Source organism: Crotalus tigris, unplaced genomic scaffold (assembly GCF_016545835.1).
Source record: "Crotalus tigris isolate CLP2741 ecotype Arizona unplaced genomic scaffold, ASM1654583v1 scf7180000023618.1514416, whole genome shotgun sequence".
Taxonomy (NCBI): Eukaryota; Metazoa; Chordata; class Lepidosauria; order Squamata; family Viperidae; genus Crotalus; species Crotalus tigris.
The window spans coordinates 654,511-673,752 of NW_024100082.1; the positions used below are offsets into that span (position 1 = coordinate 654,511).

Consider the following 19,242-nt stretch of genomic DNA (forward strand, 5'->3'; position numbering starts at 1 on the left):
AGTCCAGTCTGGATGGAACTAGTTCATGAAAAAGAGGAGAGGAGATCCTGGAGGGTGAATGAGAACTTATTTAGACAAGAAAGGAATGTTCAAAAATTAAAGGAGTGTTTAAAGGATTATTTTGCTTTAAATATGCATAAGGGAACATCAATATCAATGGTATGGGATGCAGGTAAAGCTTTTATGCGTGGGATTCTGATAAAAATGAATAATGTCCATAGACAAAAGCAGATCCAGAAACGTAAGGAATTGGAAGATGAGATTAAATTAAAAGAAAAATCTCTGATTCTAAATCCTATAGATGAAAAGATTAAAGAATCTATAAAGTTGTTAAAAACACAATTTAACATGCTGATGGCTGATCAAACTGCAACTAACTTACTGTTTATGAAACAAAATACATTTTGTAATGCCAACCAGGGAGATGGTTGGCCTATCAATTAAGAAAGAAACAGAGACAGAGAACTATAGATAAAATAAATTATAATGGCAAATTAGTGTATCAGAAGGAGTTGATTAAGAAATCTTTTTTAGATTATTACCAAAAATTATATAAGAGTACTAATGTACAAATTTTAGATATAAATAATTATCTAAGTGAGGCTAATTTTCCTAAATTAACAGAAGATCAGAAACAAGAAATTAATGATTTAATTACTAATGAGGAAATTGTGACAGTTATTAAACAATTAAAACTAGGTAAAGCGCCGGGTACGGATGGTTTGACATCCATTTATTACAAAACCTTAGTAGAAGAGATGACCCAACCTTTATGTGAGCTTTTTAATAACATATTACAGGGTTCAGAGATTCCTCCGTCATGGCGCAGTGCTTTTATATCCTTGATTCCAAAAGAGGATCAAGATCTTACCTTACCAAAGAATTATAGGCCTATATCCCTCTTAAATGTAGATTATAAGATTTTTACAAAAAATTTAGCGAATAGGCTTATGAGGGTTTTGCATCAGCTTATACATAAGGATCAATCGGGTTTTATAACTGGTAGGTATATGAAAAATAATGTTAGACAAGTTATTAATTTATTAGAATATTTAGATAAAAATAACCAAATTTCTGCTGGGCTGATATTTTTAGATGCTGAAAAAGCTTTTGACCAATTGAATTGGCAGTTTATGTTAAGAGTAATTGAGGAGATGAACTTTGGAGAAAAAATATTACAAGCTTTTGGTTCTATATATCAAAAACAAACAGCACAAATTATTGTTAATGGGGGCTTGTCAGAGGTTTTTGCAATAGAAAAAGGTACAAGACAGGGATGTCCATTGTCACCGTTACTGTTTGTTTTAACATTGGAAATTTTGCTGATTAAAATTCGAGAGTCGCAGGAAATAAAAGGAATAGAAGTAAACAAAAAAGAATATAAGTTAAGAGCTTTTGCAGATGACTTGGTGGTTACTTTGTCTCAACCTACCTATTTTGTAGTAAAGTTATTACAATTGATTTATCAATATGGACGGGTTTCGGGTTTTAAAATTAATAATAATAAGACTAAAATATTACCTAAAAATATGACTAATCTGGACAAGCAGATTTTGGTTAATTTGACTGACTTTGAGGTTGTTGATAAGATAAAATATTTGGGGGACACTCTGTCTGTTTCTAATGCAAAATTGTATAAATATAATTATGAAAGGCTGTGGGTCAGGGTACAGAAAGACTTGAAGAATTGGGAGAAGTTACAGTTATCTCTTATGGGAAGAATTGCAGTGATTAAAATGAATGTTTTACCAAAATTTCTTTTTTTGTTTCAAATGCTACCCATTTTAAAGAATGAGGTTAATTTAAATGAATGGCAGAAAGGTATTAATAAATTTATTTGGGCAGGGAAGAAACCAAGGGTAAAGCTCAAAATTTTGCAGGACTTCCGTGAGAGAGGTGGACTCAAGGTACCGAATTTGAAATTATATTATGATGCTGTGGTTTTAAGATTAATTAGTGATTGGGTAAACTTAACAAATGTAGAAATACTCCATTTGGAGGGTTGGGATTTACTTTTTGGATGGCATGCCTATCTAATTTTTAATAAAAAAGTGGATCGGGTTTTTAAATCTCATATTATAAGGATTCCTCTACTTCGGGTTTGGAGGAAATATTATAAAAGTGATTTTAAAATACCATTATGGGCTATACCCGGGCATGCGATAGAGGGGATAAGGAGAGGAGTTAAAATGGATAGGGTCTCTTATACACAATTACTTAAATGGGATGGTCAAAATTGGCAGTTAAAATCTTTGGAAGATTTAGTACATGAAAATATTACCTATTCATGGTTTCAATATAGACAAATAGTGGATAGATGGAAGATGGATAGCAATACAGGCTTGTTTAGAGAAGATGAGAATCTCTTTAAACAAATAAAAGATCAAAGGCGAACTCATATTAAGAGAATTTACGGGGTTCTAGTGGAACTGGATTCAGAATCAGAATTAATCAAAGATTGTATGATTAAATGGGCACAAAATTTTGGTGAACCAGTTCTATTGGACACCTGGGAAATTATCTGGGTGAGAAATGTTAAATTTACGCAAGCCCAGAACTTAAGGGAGAATTTTTATAAAATGTTTTATAGATGGCACCTTGATCCACAAAAAATGTCTCGTATGTATCCTGACTTACAGCCTAAATGTTGGAGATGTGGATGTTTGGATGCTACTTACTATCATATCTGGTGGTCGTGTAAAAATATAAAAGCTTTTTGGATTAAGATATGGTGGAATATTCAAAGAATCTTTAGAAGGAGGGTAAAATTTACTCCACAATTGTTTGTGTTAGGTATTGTTACTGATTGTGATACTAAGGAGGTTATACTGATGTTAAATTTAATTTCAGCTGCAAGGCTGTTAGTAGGGCAATATTGGAAGAAGGAATCTTTGCCTACCTTGCAAGAGTGGTTTTTTAAAGTTTCTTATCTGGCGGAAATGGCAAAGATTTCGGCTTTTTTAAAGGAGCAATCACAAGAGAAATTTTTTGCCGTATGGGAAAAATGGATAAATTTCATACAATACAAATTGGCTATAAAAAAATACCATTTAGCTTTTTCATAACTTGTATTTAAATTTGATATTTTATAGATTGTATTCTTTCTTTCTTTTCTTTTCCTTTATTTCTTTTTTTCTTTTTTTTCTTTTTTTTCTAAGTATTTTTTAATGCTTATGTTTTTATTGTTATATATATTTTATTGTTAATTACCTTATAAGTTGATTAATTTTTTTTAGAATTTTTAAAATTTTAATTAAGCCTATATTCAGTTCTGGGAAGCTCGGGGGGGGGGATGGAGGGGGGTGGTTTGGGAGGGTTTGGGGGAGGGTTGTTTTATTTTTTGGTGTTGTTGTTTTTTGTTTTTTGTAAAACTTTTAAAAAATTTAAAATAAAAAAAATATTGTATCTGAGCTAACTACAGACTTTAATTCTAAGCAAGTTCAGTGAGAATGCAGTCTTAGACTATGTCTTTAGTAAGTTATAGAATAAGAATATGCATTTCTGCAACATATTGGCATTGTCCATTTGCAAGTCTCAAGTCATGATGGTGTCAAGTACTAGTACTACCTTTCATGTCTTCAGTGAATTATCTAACTCTTTGCAATTCTGTCCTATTATTTTCTCCTGATCTTCCTTTTCTACCTTTTAAAATAAAAAGCACAGAAATTCAATCTTTGGGCATTCTAACTGAAAATGTTGACTATGTAAAAATAATCCAAAATGAAAAGATTTGAATCTTAATCTAAGATACATTTTAATGTTAATATCATAATTGTGTTGCATTTGCTTAAGCAATTAATAGCACTGTAAAGAATAAATCTGTCTGAGAGCTTTTCTACCACTCCCTTCCCAAGCTTTGTTAAATACATTAGGCCATACTACCTTGTGATGGTGTGGTCACAAGCTTTATTCCAGTAAGTCATGTTTTTAGCTCCACCCCAAGCTTGTGTCACATTCTATAAATTCTTCCCACAAAAGATGAGAAGACTATTCCTCTTACATATACATACTATTAATCTTAGTTGTACTGGGCTACATCTAATACAGTGATGCCACCTTTGCTAGAGGGTGTGTCCAATCAATGTACAAAAAACATCTCAATACATCATCACTCCAGTGAATTGTCTTACATAGCAAAGAGGAAAGCTTTCAGATTACAGGATTTTGGAGGCTAGGATTGTAGTATTTAATTTTCACATAATAAAACAGCAAAGCTCTTAAGATGAATGCCATTCTAAATTTCTCATAAGGTTCCAAATGTGATCATCTAGCATCAGCATGGAAAAAAATCTATAAGAGAGCATAGGTAAAGAGCCAACAGAACACTATGTCAAGGCCTTGACAGCTATTCAAAGGTGCTAAATACCTGCCAGTCCTGTTTTACAAGTGGCTGCCTAAGTCTAAGTTTAACAATCTTTATCAACATTAATCCCATTTCCTCTTGTTATAGACAGGCAACTTTCAATCAAATTACTTGTCCTGTGTTACAATATTCAATACTTGTTATAGAGAAGTTGGGTAAAACAATCTTCCATCAGTTTTACATTTCTAATATAGGAAAAGGGTCTAAAAGTAGATTTGCAGAAGAGTGAGTCAATCATAACATTCATTCTGATCAATTTGGAGCCCACCCACCTTCTTCCTAATTTTAGTTCAGAAATCCAGATCTCTTTGCCTCCTGATTTATTGAGTATAATTGGAAATCAAGAAATGGGTTTCAGTATGTTTGTTTTAAAAAGCAAACTGAAATCTCAAGAATTATACTATTATGTAATATGCCAGGTTTCTTTTTTAAAAAAGTGCAGACTTCTTGCATTAGACATCTTCAAAATATGTAGGTGTAGGTTTTTTGTTTTTAAATTAAATTTAGGCACCAGCCAACATGGATGGCTCACTCTCTCACATCAACTCTGGGCGGCTCACAATATAATAAACAGTAATACATAATAAGAATAAAACAAGGTGGGATCTATCACTCTGTACAAAAACAGACAAAAAACACATTCAACTTCCATTTTTCATTAGTAAAGAAACTACTAATAACATTTTTATTTCAATCAGGGATTATAGCTGTCTGTACAATTTTGAGGATCTGTTTCTCAAAAGGAGACTTATTTCTTCATGTTGGGGTGCGTTAAAATTTTTATGAAAATTACATATGGTATAAACCTAGTTTTTAACTACTATATATCAAGGGGAAGAAATCCAGCAGACTTCTGGTGAGAATTTATGGTGAACCAGATATCTTTGAAGGAGCGGAAATGGCACTGGGGTGGAGACCATCAGCCAAAAGATGAATTCTGGAAGGCACAATCTCTCCAGAAGAAGTGATCATGAGGTTACCCACTAACAATCCAGATGATTACTCCTTGTGAGGTTTTTGCAATTAGCTTATGAGTTGAGTGGCTGGAGTTGGGGGATTTTTCCACCAAGCTTACTGCTGTAAAGTAGCCTTTATGGATATAAAGTTAGCATGAGCTTCATTTCTTAATCATGCTTGAAAGTAATTAACTTATAACTAAAAAGAACTTTAGAACCTTTGGAGTGACATGCTTTATAGTACTTTAGTCCTTCATGAAAGAAATTTTAAATATAAGCTTGTAGACTTAAAAAATGATATAAAGAGAAATCATTTCTTTACATATTTCTTTTCTTTCTCTTTACTATATTCTTATTTTTTTCTTTAGTTTCTATTTTTCCTTTTCTACACTATCTATTTTATATTTTTATTATTTTATTTTTTTAAGTTTGTATTAGTTTTTATCTTTTTAATTATAATACTTTAAAAAACACTATTTAAAAAGGGAAGAGACTCACCACAGAGGTTATAATGAAAAAGAGAGCTGTTTAAGGCTGCTGTCTTTTTCTGCATTGACAATGAATCAAGAAATGCAACAGTGATAGAACGTAGACCATCTAATGGCACAAAGATATGAACAACTGGAATTTTTCATGTATACACCCAATGTTCCAACTTTCAAGCACTTTTTTTTAGTATTTTTGCTTCTGGGAATGATAATTATAAACATTGAACTACATTAATTCAGCATCACTTCCCACAGCATTTTCCTTGAGAATCTAGGACAGGGGTATCAAACTGCTGGCCCATGGGCCAGATGCGTCATGCCAAAACCATGCCTACCCCACTGCCGGCAATGGAAAAAAAATCACGATATGTCGTGACACGTCATGTGATGTTGCGAGTTTGACACCCCTGGTCTCGGACAACCCACCCTGGCTGACTTGCCACAGCTGACCTGCTGCAGCTGACTCATCACGGCCAACTCACCATGGCTGACTTGCTGTGGGACAGCTCACTGTGGGACATTTCGCTGTGGGACAACTCAATGAGAAATAACTGTACTGGGACAAAATGAAATGTGAATGACAAAAATCAAAATAGTGTGAAAGAAACAGTGGCATATAACAATACAGTTATCTTGCATTAAGTTATCCTGTGTTGAATTGTCTCATGGCAGGCTGTCCCGTGGCAAGTCGGCCAGGGCAAGTCAGCCAAGATAAGTTATCCCAGTCTGTTCCTTGAAAAATCCAATTAAAATCATTCCTAGCATTTTGAAATTTTAAACTTCAATAAACTGAAAACTTGTGATATACATCAATTTTTATAACTAATTTTATTTTCTACTTTGGTGATTCTGAAATATAAATCATAAATACCTCTGTACTATTCAGGTGCAAATTTCAATGTTTTCATTTATTTATGGATGATTTATGAACACTTTACATTTGCCTTAATGGAATAGAAAACTATGTCTCTCATAAACAAATATTCTTTATCTTGATCATCAGTGATACACAATAATATCATTAACTGGAAGGAAGGAAGCAGAAATGACTTGGTAGATTTACAAAGCCTTTGCATTAGGCATTTCCCCAAAATAATATCCTACCTAAAAAGCAAGAGATTCTCACCACCCAGATATAATTACAATGAATTTGATCTATAAAGCAGTCATCTCATACTTTAAACTCTAAATGCATAAGGGTGAAGCCCTTGAAATTCATCACAGGGTTCCAAAGGTTTTCCCCTTTCTAAGAGCTTTCCTCAAATTCTCAAGCATGGCAGGAGTCAGATTCAGAAGCACTGAAGACTAAAAGGTCTCATCCATCCATCATACTTCTATATGGAACAAAAATTTTGACAAGCTACAGAGTTGGACTAAATGCTTCCCCACTATTTATGTTCTTTAATGAGGATGGAGGTGATGACTTAAGCACTTTTTAGCATAGTCCTTTGGTCTCCTTTCCTTCATTTCATTTATCAGGTATTCAGTTTCTGTGCACAAGTTCAGAACTTTTTAATATATATCGATGGGAGTCTGGATGTAGAATACTTTCTTATATTCCATTAAATTTATGGCAGCTGGTTCCTAGAGCTATTGGAAAAATAGAGCTTCTGTATCATTTATATATTGTAAAAGTAAAGATTTCCTCTGTCCAGATAAGTTCGACTCTAGGGGACAGTGATCATCTTGGTTTCCTAGCTGAGGGAGCCAGCATTGTCTGAAGACATTTCAGTTATCATGTGGTCAGTGTGACTATACATAGAGGCGCATGCTGTTACTGTTCCACCAGAGTGGTCCCTATTTATCTACTTGCATTTGCATGCTTTCGAACTGCTAGGTGGGCAGAAGCTGGGACAAGTAAAAGAAGCTCATTATGTTACACTCAAAGCTGGGCTGTCAATTTTGCAGCTGACAATCTCAGAGTCTTTAACTGGTGAGCCATTGTGCTCCTCATTCATATATTGTAAAAAAAAAACACTCCTTTTAATGTGTGTGTGTGTGTGTGTGTGTGTGTGTGTGTGTATATATATATATACATATATATATCCACCAGTAAAAACATAGATAGAACATCCTAGTGGTGCAAATCATGAATGAATACAATAGTATAGAGTGAACACTAACCTTCTTTTACCAGAGCTTTTGTTTACTTTTGTTTTGAAAAAAGATTTTAATAAGATACAGCAGAAAAAGGAGCAAAAGAAGCAACTGAGTATAATTTCCCCCTGAAATAATCATGGTGTGTACTTGAATTCAGGATCTTAAATTGGCTTACCTCATTTATTGTTTCTGAGGTGGGATTTGTGTCATTCAATTGTCAGAATAAAAATATTTGCTTCTAAATAGTATTTCTGAATCTGTGGATCACCCAAGTCTGTATTTTTAGCCCCATGCATGTTGCTGTGGATTCAAACTGCTTTGTGCATGAGTTGTTTTGTCTCCTCCCCCCAATTACATTTGCTTCAAATACCAACAAATCTAAACGTCTTTTTCAAGACTAAGTTTTATTGAGAGGTCCAATTCCAATGTCTGAACAAGCTCTCTAGATTCAATTCTCTCTTAAGAGAGAAATTCAAAAGTAAGGGTAGCGAGCTGAAAGGTGTGGTTCCAATTTTCTCCATCTTGTGCAAGACTTGACATTACTGTGAATGGCAAAAATCAGTTCGCTTATAAAGAAATGTGAACAACACAGAACTCTAAGAATTAACAAAAGTAGTTAGAATAGTTCTAAAATCTATATTAAATATTAACTAATATCCTTAAATACTAGGTCTCAGGGTATCAAACTTCTGAACATAGGGCACAGCCGTACTTTTTTTCTGGTTACATATTTGAGGAAATGAAACTAGGTGCGCCCACACTTATGATATCAACAATACATATGTGAGCTAACTGCACCAAGGAAGTGTTATCAGTCCTTTTCATGTGACCTTCATACCTGGGACAACATTTTTTTAAATCAGTGAATTGTAAAACAGAGCCATAGAAGACATATCAGATGACATTGAGAAACTACTATCAGTCATGAAACTCTGCCTTATCCTCCAATGCGTTTTATTTCAACATAAGAGTTGCAGAGCTGCCTTTTAAATAAATTTGCTTTTAATTGTTGTGTAGATATGCATTCAAACTTTTATAATTTGGATTATCTTGTTTTAAAATGAACCATTTTATTGTAGATTTTTAAATAAATTGCCTTATTAATGATGGTTCAATATCCAGAATGTAACATTAGTAAACCACTTAGAAAGGGCTGTAAAGCACTGTGAAGCGATATATAAGTCTAAGTGCTATTGCTATTAGTAATGTAGAAAAAGAATAAAATAATCACCAAAAGACCACTATCTGTACTGAAATTAAGTGCAATATTTGGAGAAATAAATTTTGTATAATAATGTAGAACCAGAAGAATTGCTCTAGGCAAGATGGGTGGCATATGTCAAATAAGCAAACAAACAAATAATAAACAAACAAGCAGTAAATGTGGCAAGGGTCAATATATTTTCACTTCATTTGCCATTCAGTTTAACTTGAATACTTATATTGTAACTTTTCTTTGAATATATCCCTGTATAAACATTTAAATCTATGTTTCTATGGTTCCTAGTGAAATACAAGAGCCAGTCTGGTTTAGTGATTAAGGAACCATGCTAGAAAATGGGAGATGGTGTGTTCAAGTGCTGCCTTAGCCATGAAAACCAGCTGGGTGACTTTGGATCAGCCACACTCTCCCAAACCAACCTACTTCACAGGGTTGTTGTTGTGGGACAAGAGGAAGCTGGAAGTTCATATGAATAATTAAGCTTTATTCTTACAATAATGTTTTCTAATAATTAGCTAAGCACATCATTCGTAGACCTGCCTTATTTGTGATCCACTCAAATGAACATAGCCAATAGCAGCTTGATATTACTCTTACTTTTGTTGTGTGTTAAAAAAAACTAAAAAGTTGGCAATCCAAATTGCAAAGACTATATTCAGCTCATTCCACTGTAAATTGCAGAAGCCTGTTTTAGCATCAGCTATTTTTTTTGCTATACTTCACAATAACTTGAGTCAATATTATAAAGTCAGCTCCTCCCTATTATATTATTGTGGTTTATATATAGTTTCTTATAATACAACATCTAATTGCCTGAAATATCTCATTTTGCTAGAATTTGTCATACAACAAAACAATTACCAAAATCATCGTACACTTTATTGTACAGGCCACATAAAGTCCCATGCACTCCCTCAGAACACTGCTTGCATTGAATCTCAGTGGCATGGTCTTGTGGTATTTTGAGGCACAAAATACATATATGTTCTAAAAGATGCTGAACAATTAAAAATATAATATGCAAAATACTCAGATAAATGATAAATTCTATGCAACTCTGCCCACTTGCACTATTTTCTTCTCATTACAATACTTATTGAATAAAGCCTTGCCTATCTGAATGCAAAAGACAGACACTAAAATGCATCTACATTACTTAATTGCATTTCAATTTCATGTTTGCTAAACCATCTCAGAACAAGACAGAACTCCAACATGTATGCACAAGTCATTTGACCCCATACGGACAAAAGACAAGTCTCTAATACCACCAATTACAGCTACATAGTTCCAATTATCTTAATATCTAATTAAAATAATTTACAATTCCTTTTGTTTCACTACATTCAACTAATAAATTATAAATTTCCACCCTCATGCCATATTAAAAATAAATTCAGTCAAATATCTTATACCGTAATTACAGCTAAGTTAAAGTAGCCTTTGTTTCCTATTGCTGATACAATAAATAGCTATTTTATAACAAAAAGCATTTCTACTCAATTCCATCTTTCAGTGTTTTAAACTAATACCTGATCTTAATATAGAAACAGATTCCCATTGTTTTGTAATTTTGCACAGTAAGCATAAGAAATTCTTAGCTATTTCATACATATAGTTCTAAAACTGGAATCTGCTTAATGCGGTAAAAACTGTTCTCTTGATTCTAACAGGAATTTTTTGTAAAGAAAAGTTTGTACTGGGTATGACTTACTTTCATAAGGAGCAATTAGCCTTTCCACAATCACTTAGTAGCAGCTCAAAGGTATAAGTGAGAATAAAGCTAAGAAAGAACAAATAAATACAGTAACGCACCTTATCCTTTTAAGCAAACATAGTTTAGTTAGAGTTTAACTCACCTTCACTAGGAAATGAAAACAACTCCACGTAGTGCTATGCACTAACAAATCAAACAGGCTATACCACCTTCTCTGTTCTGTTCTTGACCTCCCACTGACTTACCTAGACAGGTAAATTCCTCCTGTCTTTCTTCTCTCTCCACCCTGAAGCTGACTCCTCCCCTAAGCTCTTCATTCCAGCTGTTTCCTAAAGAAAAGGAGAGGCAAGATTACAGAGTTCTTGGCTTCTTCTATTGCAAACAATAGCACCCAGAAATGAAGCAAAACAGATGAACATTTTTTTTAAAAAAAAAAACTGAGTGTTATTAAGGTTAAATGCTTTTGTAGTTAAAATGCTGATTAGGGCTGATTTCCTTAGCAAGTGCAGGAAATGAGTGATTTTTTTTTTTTTTTAAATTTCGGGAGCAAGAGTAGAACAAAAGGGAAGCCATGCAAGGTTGAAAGTATACAGTCATGATAAAATCCACTAAGGTCAAAGTATATTATATTAAGCATAACTTAACTTCCTTTGATATTAGTAGACCTACTCTAGGAATACTGTAACTGTATATGGATCTAATCCTATTTACCTGGCATAAGAAGATGAAAAAATTGCAAGTATTTGTATTCAGATCTATGGCTTTTTTCATAAAAAAATATCTAAATCCAATCAGTAAATAATAAACACAGATATATAGTGCTTTATTCTTTACTGATTACAAGTTGCTTATTTATTAATGACTTCTCCACCTATTTTATAAATAGATTATCTGTAATCTCTATGTTTTGGATATATTGAATGAAATGGACTCAAATTGAAAATCAAAAAGCAAGTGGCAGTTGTGCCCAGGTGGGCTTTTGTATAGGTTCATCCTGTGTGCCAACTGTACCCTTTCTTTGATTGGGAGGTCCTTCAGACTGTTACTCATACCATGGTCACCACCCAGTTGAATTACTGCAATGTACTCTACGTGGGATTGTCCTGGAAGAATACTGAGAAGCTACAGTTAGTTCAAAATATAGCAATATGAGCAGTAACAGGTATCTTTGGGTAACAGGTGCCTTTCGATGTGTCCATGTATCACTTCAGCTACATGGCATGCAATGGTTGCCACTCAGCTTTCTGAGTGCAAGCCAAAGTACAGGTTATTATCTACAAAGCCCAGCATGGCATAGGGCCTGGATAACTGAGAGACCATTGTCCCCAGTTGTTTCTACTCTCCCAGTGCATTCCAGCAAAATGGATGAGCACCCGGGCCCTTTTATTAAATGTGGTCATCTTGTGGGATTGAGGAAACATGCTTTTTCTGGGTCAAACATCATTGACCCAGAGAGAAGGACTGTACCCTCTCTCCTAGAGTTCTGGAAAGTTCTTAAAACTTGGCTTTGGTTCCAGTCCTGGGATTGTTGGGTTTCTGAGACCCCTATTAAGATAGTTTCCAGTTTTTTTGGTTTGCTATCATGTGGATACATAAAGACTTTTAAAGTGTTTTCATTTTTTTCCTGATAATACAGATGTTTGCTTGTATGAAATTAGCATTGATTTAGAAGAAGGGACTGTTGTTATAAATGTTAATCTCTAGATGATAGCTTGGTGCCATATATATGTGACTGGTTAACAGTAATTTATGAATTCTATCTTTGCTCTATGTAACAGGCTTTAAGCCTAAAGCACCAAATAAGTTTTTCGTGTATATCCAGTAGACCATGATCCTGACATAAGGGACACATGCATGTACACACACACACATATATAAACATTTTTGCTATGCATAATTTACTCATAATGAAATTCAAAAGAAAGCATGCCAAGTAAATATTCAAAGGATTATAGCTTTAGCTTGTATTGTAGGCTTTAACAGTGCTATTCAGTGCTATTCCAAAAGTGTTTTTTTCAAAAGGCAACTGGATTTTCTTGGTTTTTTGAAAATATTTCACTTCTCATTCAAAAAACTTCTTCAAGGCTGAAGAATAATAATTTGTAGTAAATGATGACATTGTTTCTTCTGTGTTTGTTTATTCCAATTTACAACGGATAAATGTTTTGCCTCTCAGAGACAGTACTTAACTTAGGCAAGGAACTTAAAAGAATAAATGTGAATGAACTTTTTCTCAGTCAAATGTATCTCAAATCAAGTAAACGTTAACCTAAAACATGGGTTCACCATGTGTGAGTTGGACAGCCATACACATTTGTTAAATAAATAAACAAACAAAATACAAAGCAACAGAAATTTGAAAAAAGTCCAGTAACGATCTATTGGGCATATTCTTTTAGCACATTGCCATTTTTGCCTAAAAATAAATATGTGCAGATGCCAAATGTGGAAATCAAAACAAAGCAAATCCATTATCCTATTTCCCTGAGAGAATTGGCATTTACCTGGTTGTAAATAGAATGTTGAAACTAATTTTTTTTCATTCAGCAATATTATTTTTTGCAGAAAAAGTACCCATCTAGAAGATAGGACTACTTTACAAAGTTGATTACTTATCCATCTACATTTTCTTCTTTCATTCCATCAACTGAAGATCAATGGATTAATAAAAACGAAGATCCTCCTTTCTCTCCAGCTTGTAATAAGATACCATCCTGCCCTTTTTTCCAAATGTAAAAGTTTATATTTCTTTCTTAAAATGTCTCATAAGCATTAGCAGGCACCACCTAAATTTGGCATGTTGTTCTTCTGCATAGTTTGCTAGTGATATCTTCAAAGAGAAACCCATAGCGTTGGCTCCAGTATGTTCCTGCTTATTAAACTGTTCTTTCTAGGATGTGGTTTGGAATATATGTGAATTCATCACAGATTCACTATTCTAGGTGACTAACATACCATGCCTTAAAGATTAGGGGTTGGCAGAAGTTGATATTTTTCCTGTATATTTCCTTTGCACTAAAACATTCAGAATAGTCACAAATGCACTCAGAATTATTAACTCAGTCCCAAAATAAATCATATGTAGATATTCATCTTCAGAAAACAGGAAATACAAATCATAGTGTCAACCTTCTAGCTGGTTAATAGTCTCTATTAACATTATGTAGTGAGTTAAAATTGTGCCTGAGCAATGTACTTTTTTAAAAAGAATGTTAGAAAACTGTTAGAAAATTTGTATCTATTTTAAATTTATAAAATTAATAAAGTTTACTCTTTACTCATTTTACTATGATTTCTCAGTTTTGTTCTGTATAAGAGCCTACATGTGATTCTAAAAATAAAATTGAATGGGATTGCCACAAAACGTATATTATATTTGAAATTTTATGCTGACTGTGGAGTTTTGGGTATTTATCTTCCTTATTCAGTCCAGTCCTTCCACTTCCAGATATAAAATACAATCTACCAATAATTTGTTCGATGCAAGTCCCACTTAAATAAATGGGAACAGATCAAGATTATGTTTCTGTATTGTGAATCTGTGAGACAACTGTAAATGTAAAAGAAGGGAAATCATGCCATTAGTTAACAGGAATATTAATCAAACATTTCAACAGTAACATATAGAAATCTGTTTTAGAAACTGAATATATATATGTGTGTGTGTGTGTGTAGTTTCTAGAACAGATTTTTATATGTTAACACTGAAATACTGAAATATATATAATCTTGTCCTTTCCAGTTCACTGAAGTAATATTATCTTGGCACACAGATGTCATTACTGCAAACATGTTTAGCATTCCATTTTCTTAATTATTAACTAAAAATTGCCTTGATTGGTGGGGGAAGGGGAAGCTAACACTTTTTGGCATCAAACCAATACATTACCGAAGTCAATAGGTTACCAAGCATGAATAAAGAGCATTCAAATATTAGAATCAATACATCTTTCTCTTGGGCAAGATACTTTTGTGGCATTAACCATTTCTTTTGTTCTATGAGAAAGTCATACCTTTTGCAAACTTATGCAACTTACATAGCTTTTGATATTTTGTAATTCAAACAATGTATTTAGATCAGAGTCTTGTTTTGTAAAACACAGTGCACATTGATAATGCTAAAATACAACTTAAATGGTCCATGCCAAGTCACTGTATTGTTTTAGTTACCACTATTTGCTGCTTTGAAAGGACAACACTTGGACATCAGGTTAGAATTGTCATTAAACTGTACAATCATTATGTAAATGTATCCATGAAAGTGAATGTTGCAAAGAAATACAAGACTTTATTTATATATTATATAGCACACCAAAGGTGAGGACTGCAGCATTTAAGACACAGCAATATTGAAAAATGTATGACTTCTATCTCAATAGCTACTGTGGTGCTTAACAGTTTATGAATCCTTTTGAATTTTCAACATTTCTGTATAAAAATAACCTAAAACATCTGTTCTCCATACTTGTCCTAAAACTAGATACAGGTAGTTCTTGTTTAGTGACCACAATTGGTGCTAAGTGATGTTGTTGCTAAATGGAAAATTACATCACTGTGACTACACTTATAATTTTACTTCAGCTTCCACTTTTCCCTCTTCTCTGCCCTTTGGGATAATTAACCAGAAGGGAATTAATGTATTTACCTTCATTGGAGAGGAAGGGATTACAAGAAAGTAAGCATGCACACAATGGGACATACAAACATAGAAAGGAATGCACTAGTACTCTGCCTAGCATTTTCCTGGCCCTGTAACTTTGGATAATTTTTCCTCAATAAATCAAAGAACAAGTATAATACTTTGGCTCATTTGTTTGAGTCCACTTTATCTATGTTTTTGGTGTTGTGCAGAGAACAGATCAAATTTTAGTATGACCTAGTGTAATATTTTTTAATGCAGAAATATTGAAAATTCAAAAGGATTCACAAATTTTTAAGCATTACAATGAAACTTGATTTCATTGAGGGCCTCATTAGCAGTGTGGTTGCCCTTGGGGGGCTAGGTGGGCATGGCTGGGTGGGTGTGGCCGGCTTGATGTCACTCAGAGTGGTGCCTGTGGGGGGGCAGGTAGGGCTATGGGAGGGATCTGGAGGTCTTCAGTGGAGGAGGCGGGATAGGGCAGGCACTGGGACATGGTGCATTGGAGCCTCACCATCCCCCTTGGACTGTGTTTGGGGTCCCCAGAGGGCAGCATAGGCTGCCCGAGTCCCTGGGGAGTACTCAGTCCAGCTCTCAAGCTCCCAGGGCACTGGGACCCCACAACCTGGCCTGGCACCACTTCCTGGGGGGCATCCAGCCACATGTGGGCAGCTCTGGGGCTGGGCTTGGGCAGAACAGGGAGGGGAGTCCCATCTGCCTCTTGGGGATAGAGGGTTCCCTACCCTTCCCGTTTACTGGAGCTGTCAGGGGTGTGGCGGCTGGTGAGAAGCTTGTCATGTGTGTGTGGTGGAGCTGGAGGACGAAGTTGGATGGCGGGGGCTGAGTGGACAGGGGTCACAGCATGGTGATGACAGCAGCCAGCTGGGCTGCCTCACCACAGCCCCACTATCTTTGCATACCTCCTTCCCGTTTGGAGGGCCAGCTCAGAGGTTGCAGCACTTGGATCCACCTGGGCTGCGTGGACTACGGCATCCTAGGGTACACTGGCTGATGGGTGGCCAAGGGGTCAGCAGGCTGCAGCTGCTGCTGGGCACCACCGACCCCTGCATGCTGCCTCCTGTGCGCACACCCTGGGGTGGCTAGCAGGGCTAGGACGGGGCTGGGGCAGCAGGAACTGGTCTCTTGGTATCTCTGGGTGGCCCCATGGGCCGGATCTGGGCCCATTGTAGGCCAGATTCAGTCTACGGGCCTTGTGTTTGACATGTCTGTTGTAGCCTGTCATCTTTGCAGACTTGGAGGTAATATGGATAATGTTTCTAATTTAAGCTAAATGAAAGTTGCATTACATGTAGGACTCTTTATGAGACATTTTCTGCAGAGATAAATGTTATATAAAGACAGAATATTAATAATGTTATGTACTACTGGCTATACATTTATATCAAGATATAGAAAGCAGGGCAAGAGCTTAAAAAACCCAGAGTTCCAATTATTACTGAACTTGTTGATTTCTTGTACAGTGACTTGATTTAACAAGTAGTGATAATGAACAGGTAAAAATTATATCTAAATCATAATGAAAGAACTAACTTTGTGAAATGCAACAATAGTTGTTAAGTAATTCCAAGTATCCTCGCCTGCTTAAGATAAACACCATACTGGAACAAGGTTTTTTTTCTTTGTCAAAAATTCCTGTTATCAATAGGTACTATATGTTGGTTGGAAAGCTTTGATTTGCCGTAACATAAAAGGGAATTTAATCTCACAATCTTTTGATACTTATTACTTGTCCCATACATATATAGATATCCTAAACATAAGAAAAATGAAAGGCATACAAAGACTACATGGTTTGAATTTGTTCAGCAGTGATAATGAATCTGATTTGCAGGTCAAATTGATGCAAAAATGTTGCCTTTTAAACAAAGATGTATATTTTTCTACCGCTCAGTTCCTCAAAATGATGATATGTAAGAACATCCCATAAGTGCTCACTTGATTTTTTTTAAAATGTTCCACTATTTATTATATCTAAACTCTTAAAAGAGCAACTACCTTTAAGATGCAGAAGATCTGGATTTAGGTTCCTTTTAGCTGTAAGATTAAGTTACGTGGAAAATATCATTTTTACCAGTTAAATTATATACAGTTGAAATGTATATAATGTAACTGAATTCTAGTTAAGTACAACTGACTGGATGTCAACAATTGAAAAATATATGTGCTGGTTATCTCAATAAGTTGGAAATAGAGATACTTAAGTAATAAGTTCATACCATATTTTATATAAAAGTCTTGTGATGGTGCAGTGGTTAAAATGCAATATTGCAGCTAATTCTACCGAGTAAGAGTAGTCCTGACTGGCTCAGTTTTGACTCAGCCTTCCATCCTTCCAAGGTCAGTAAAATGAGGACCCAAATTGTTGGGGACAATATGCTGACTATGTAAACTGCTTAGAGAGGGCTGTAAAGCACTATGAAGCAGTATATATGTTCTATTGCTATTCAAGTGTCCCATCATAGGAAGATTTATCTTGAGAGAAGGAGCCATTTATATTAGATACTAATGCTACTTGTTTTCCACATTTTCAGACCAAGAGTTCCCATATACTTAATTGGAACAAAAATGAACTCAAGGGTTGTCCCACTGAAATAAATAAGACCTTAGTTAAGAATATGAGTAACACTAACATTTTAATGAATATATACTTAAAGTAGCTAATTCTCAATCTAATCTTTAGTTATTTTTCAAAATCACTTTTCCAAATGTTGCAGTGATTATCTATTCCTGCATATCATGCAAGTATGACATATTATATTAATATGGTTGATGCCCTTTTCCTTAGAAACCAGATGATTTTTGATTATATGCTATCTATCTATCTATCTATCTATCTATCTATCTATCTATCTATCTATCTATCTATCTATCTATCTATCTATCTATCTATCTATCTATCTACTTTCTTAACCGTCCGTCTCCCTCATAGAGGGGCTAAATGCAGAAGAGGCAGACTTGATCCTTTCACTGGAGATACTCAATGGGAAGAACGAACAGAGCACTTGTTTAGAATAGCAGTGTTAATATAAAGCAGTTTCATAGTGTTCAAACTGATTTATATTCATAGACAATTCAAAAACAGTCCAGTTCCATAAAAAAAACACCCTGGAATTTTTTGGTAATAAGAATAATTTGCAATACATTTTGCAATAGCTCCTGTAATCTATGTATATGTATCAGCATCAATTTTTATTAAAGATAGAAAGCAGAAATACAAGTGAATACAAAGTGGGACATGCATGCATAATGTTACATGTTAGTGTTGCTATAATTAAACTCAAGAGTATGTTAAACAGAACATATACTGTACGTATTTCCATGAAATACTGTTGCAATATGTGGTACCACTGAAAAATATTAAATTAGATGTTTTTAAAATGTATGCCAGCTTACAAAAAAAAATCATAATGCACCTATTTAATTTCTTCGCAAAGCCCACTAAACTGATAAATCATGATTGACAAGCTTGTAGAGTGCTGTATTTGATATACTGATCTCATCTAAAACTGTACAAAAGGCCGTCTAGTAAAACATACATTTTCACATTTCTGAATGTTAATGCTGGGGCTATTACCAGATATGCAAATTTTGGAACACATCTTCAATATTTAATCCAATCAACTAATACTATAGAACTACTGTATAGTAGTTATCATTTAAGTGTCTTCAAACTGCACTCTATTCTCAATTTCTGAGAATTTTAAAGTTAGTGATACTTTTAAGGATATTAAACTGT

The 19,242-nt window shown here is 34.4% G+C and overlaps 1 protein-coding gene across 6 annotated transcripts in view; it reads right to left on the minus strand.

Moving 5' to 3' along the window:
- The window catches only part of CUNH1orf116 (chromosome unknown C1orf116 homolog), a 38,358-nt gene that overhangs the window by 11,768 nt on the left and 7,348 nt on the right, over positions 1-19,242 (minus strand). The window contains exons 1-2 of one of the 6 annotated variants that reach the window (XM_039320089.1): positions 10,989-11,071; positions 6,290-6,358 (exon numbers count right to left, since the gene is read on the minus strand). Coding sequence is in view for 1 of the 6 variants with exons in the window: in XM_039320086.1 (XP_039176020.1) it covers positions 11,092-11,175 (84 nt within the window). In the remaining 5 variants the exon portion in view is untranslated. The other 5 variants (XM_039320090.1, XM_039320091.1, XM_039320086.1 and 2 more) reach the window with 5 other exon arrangements.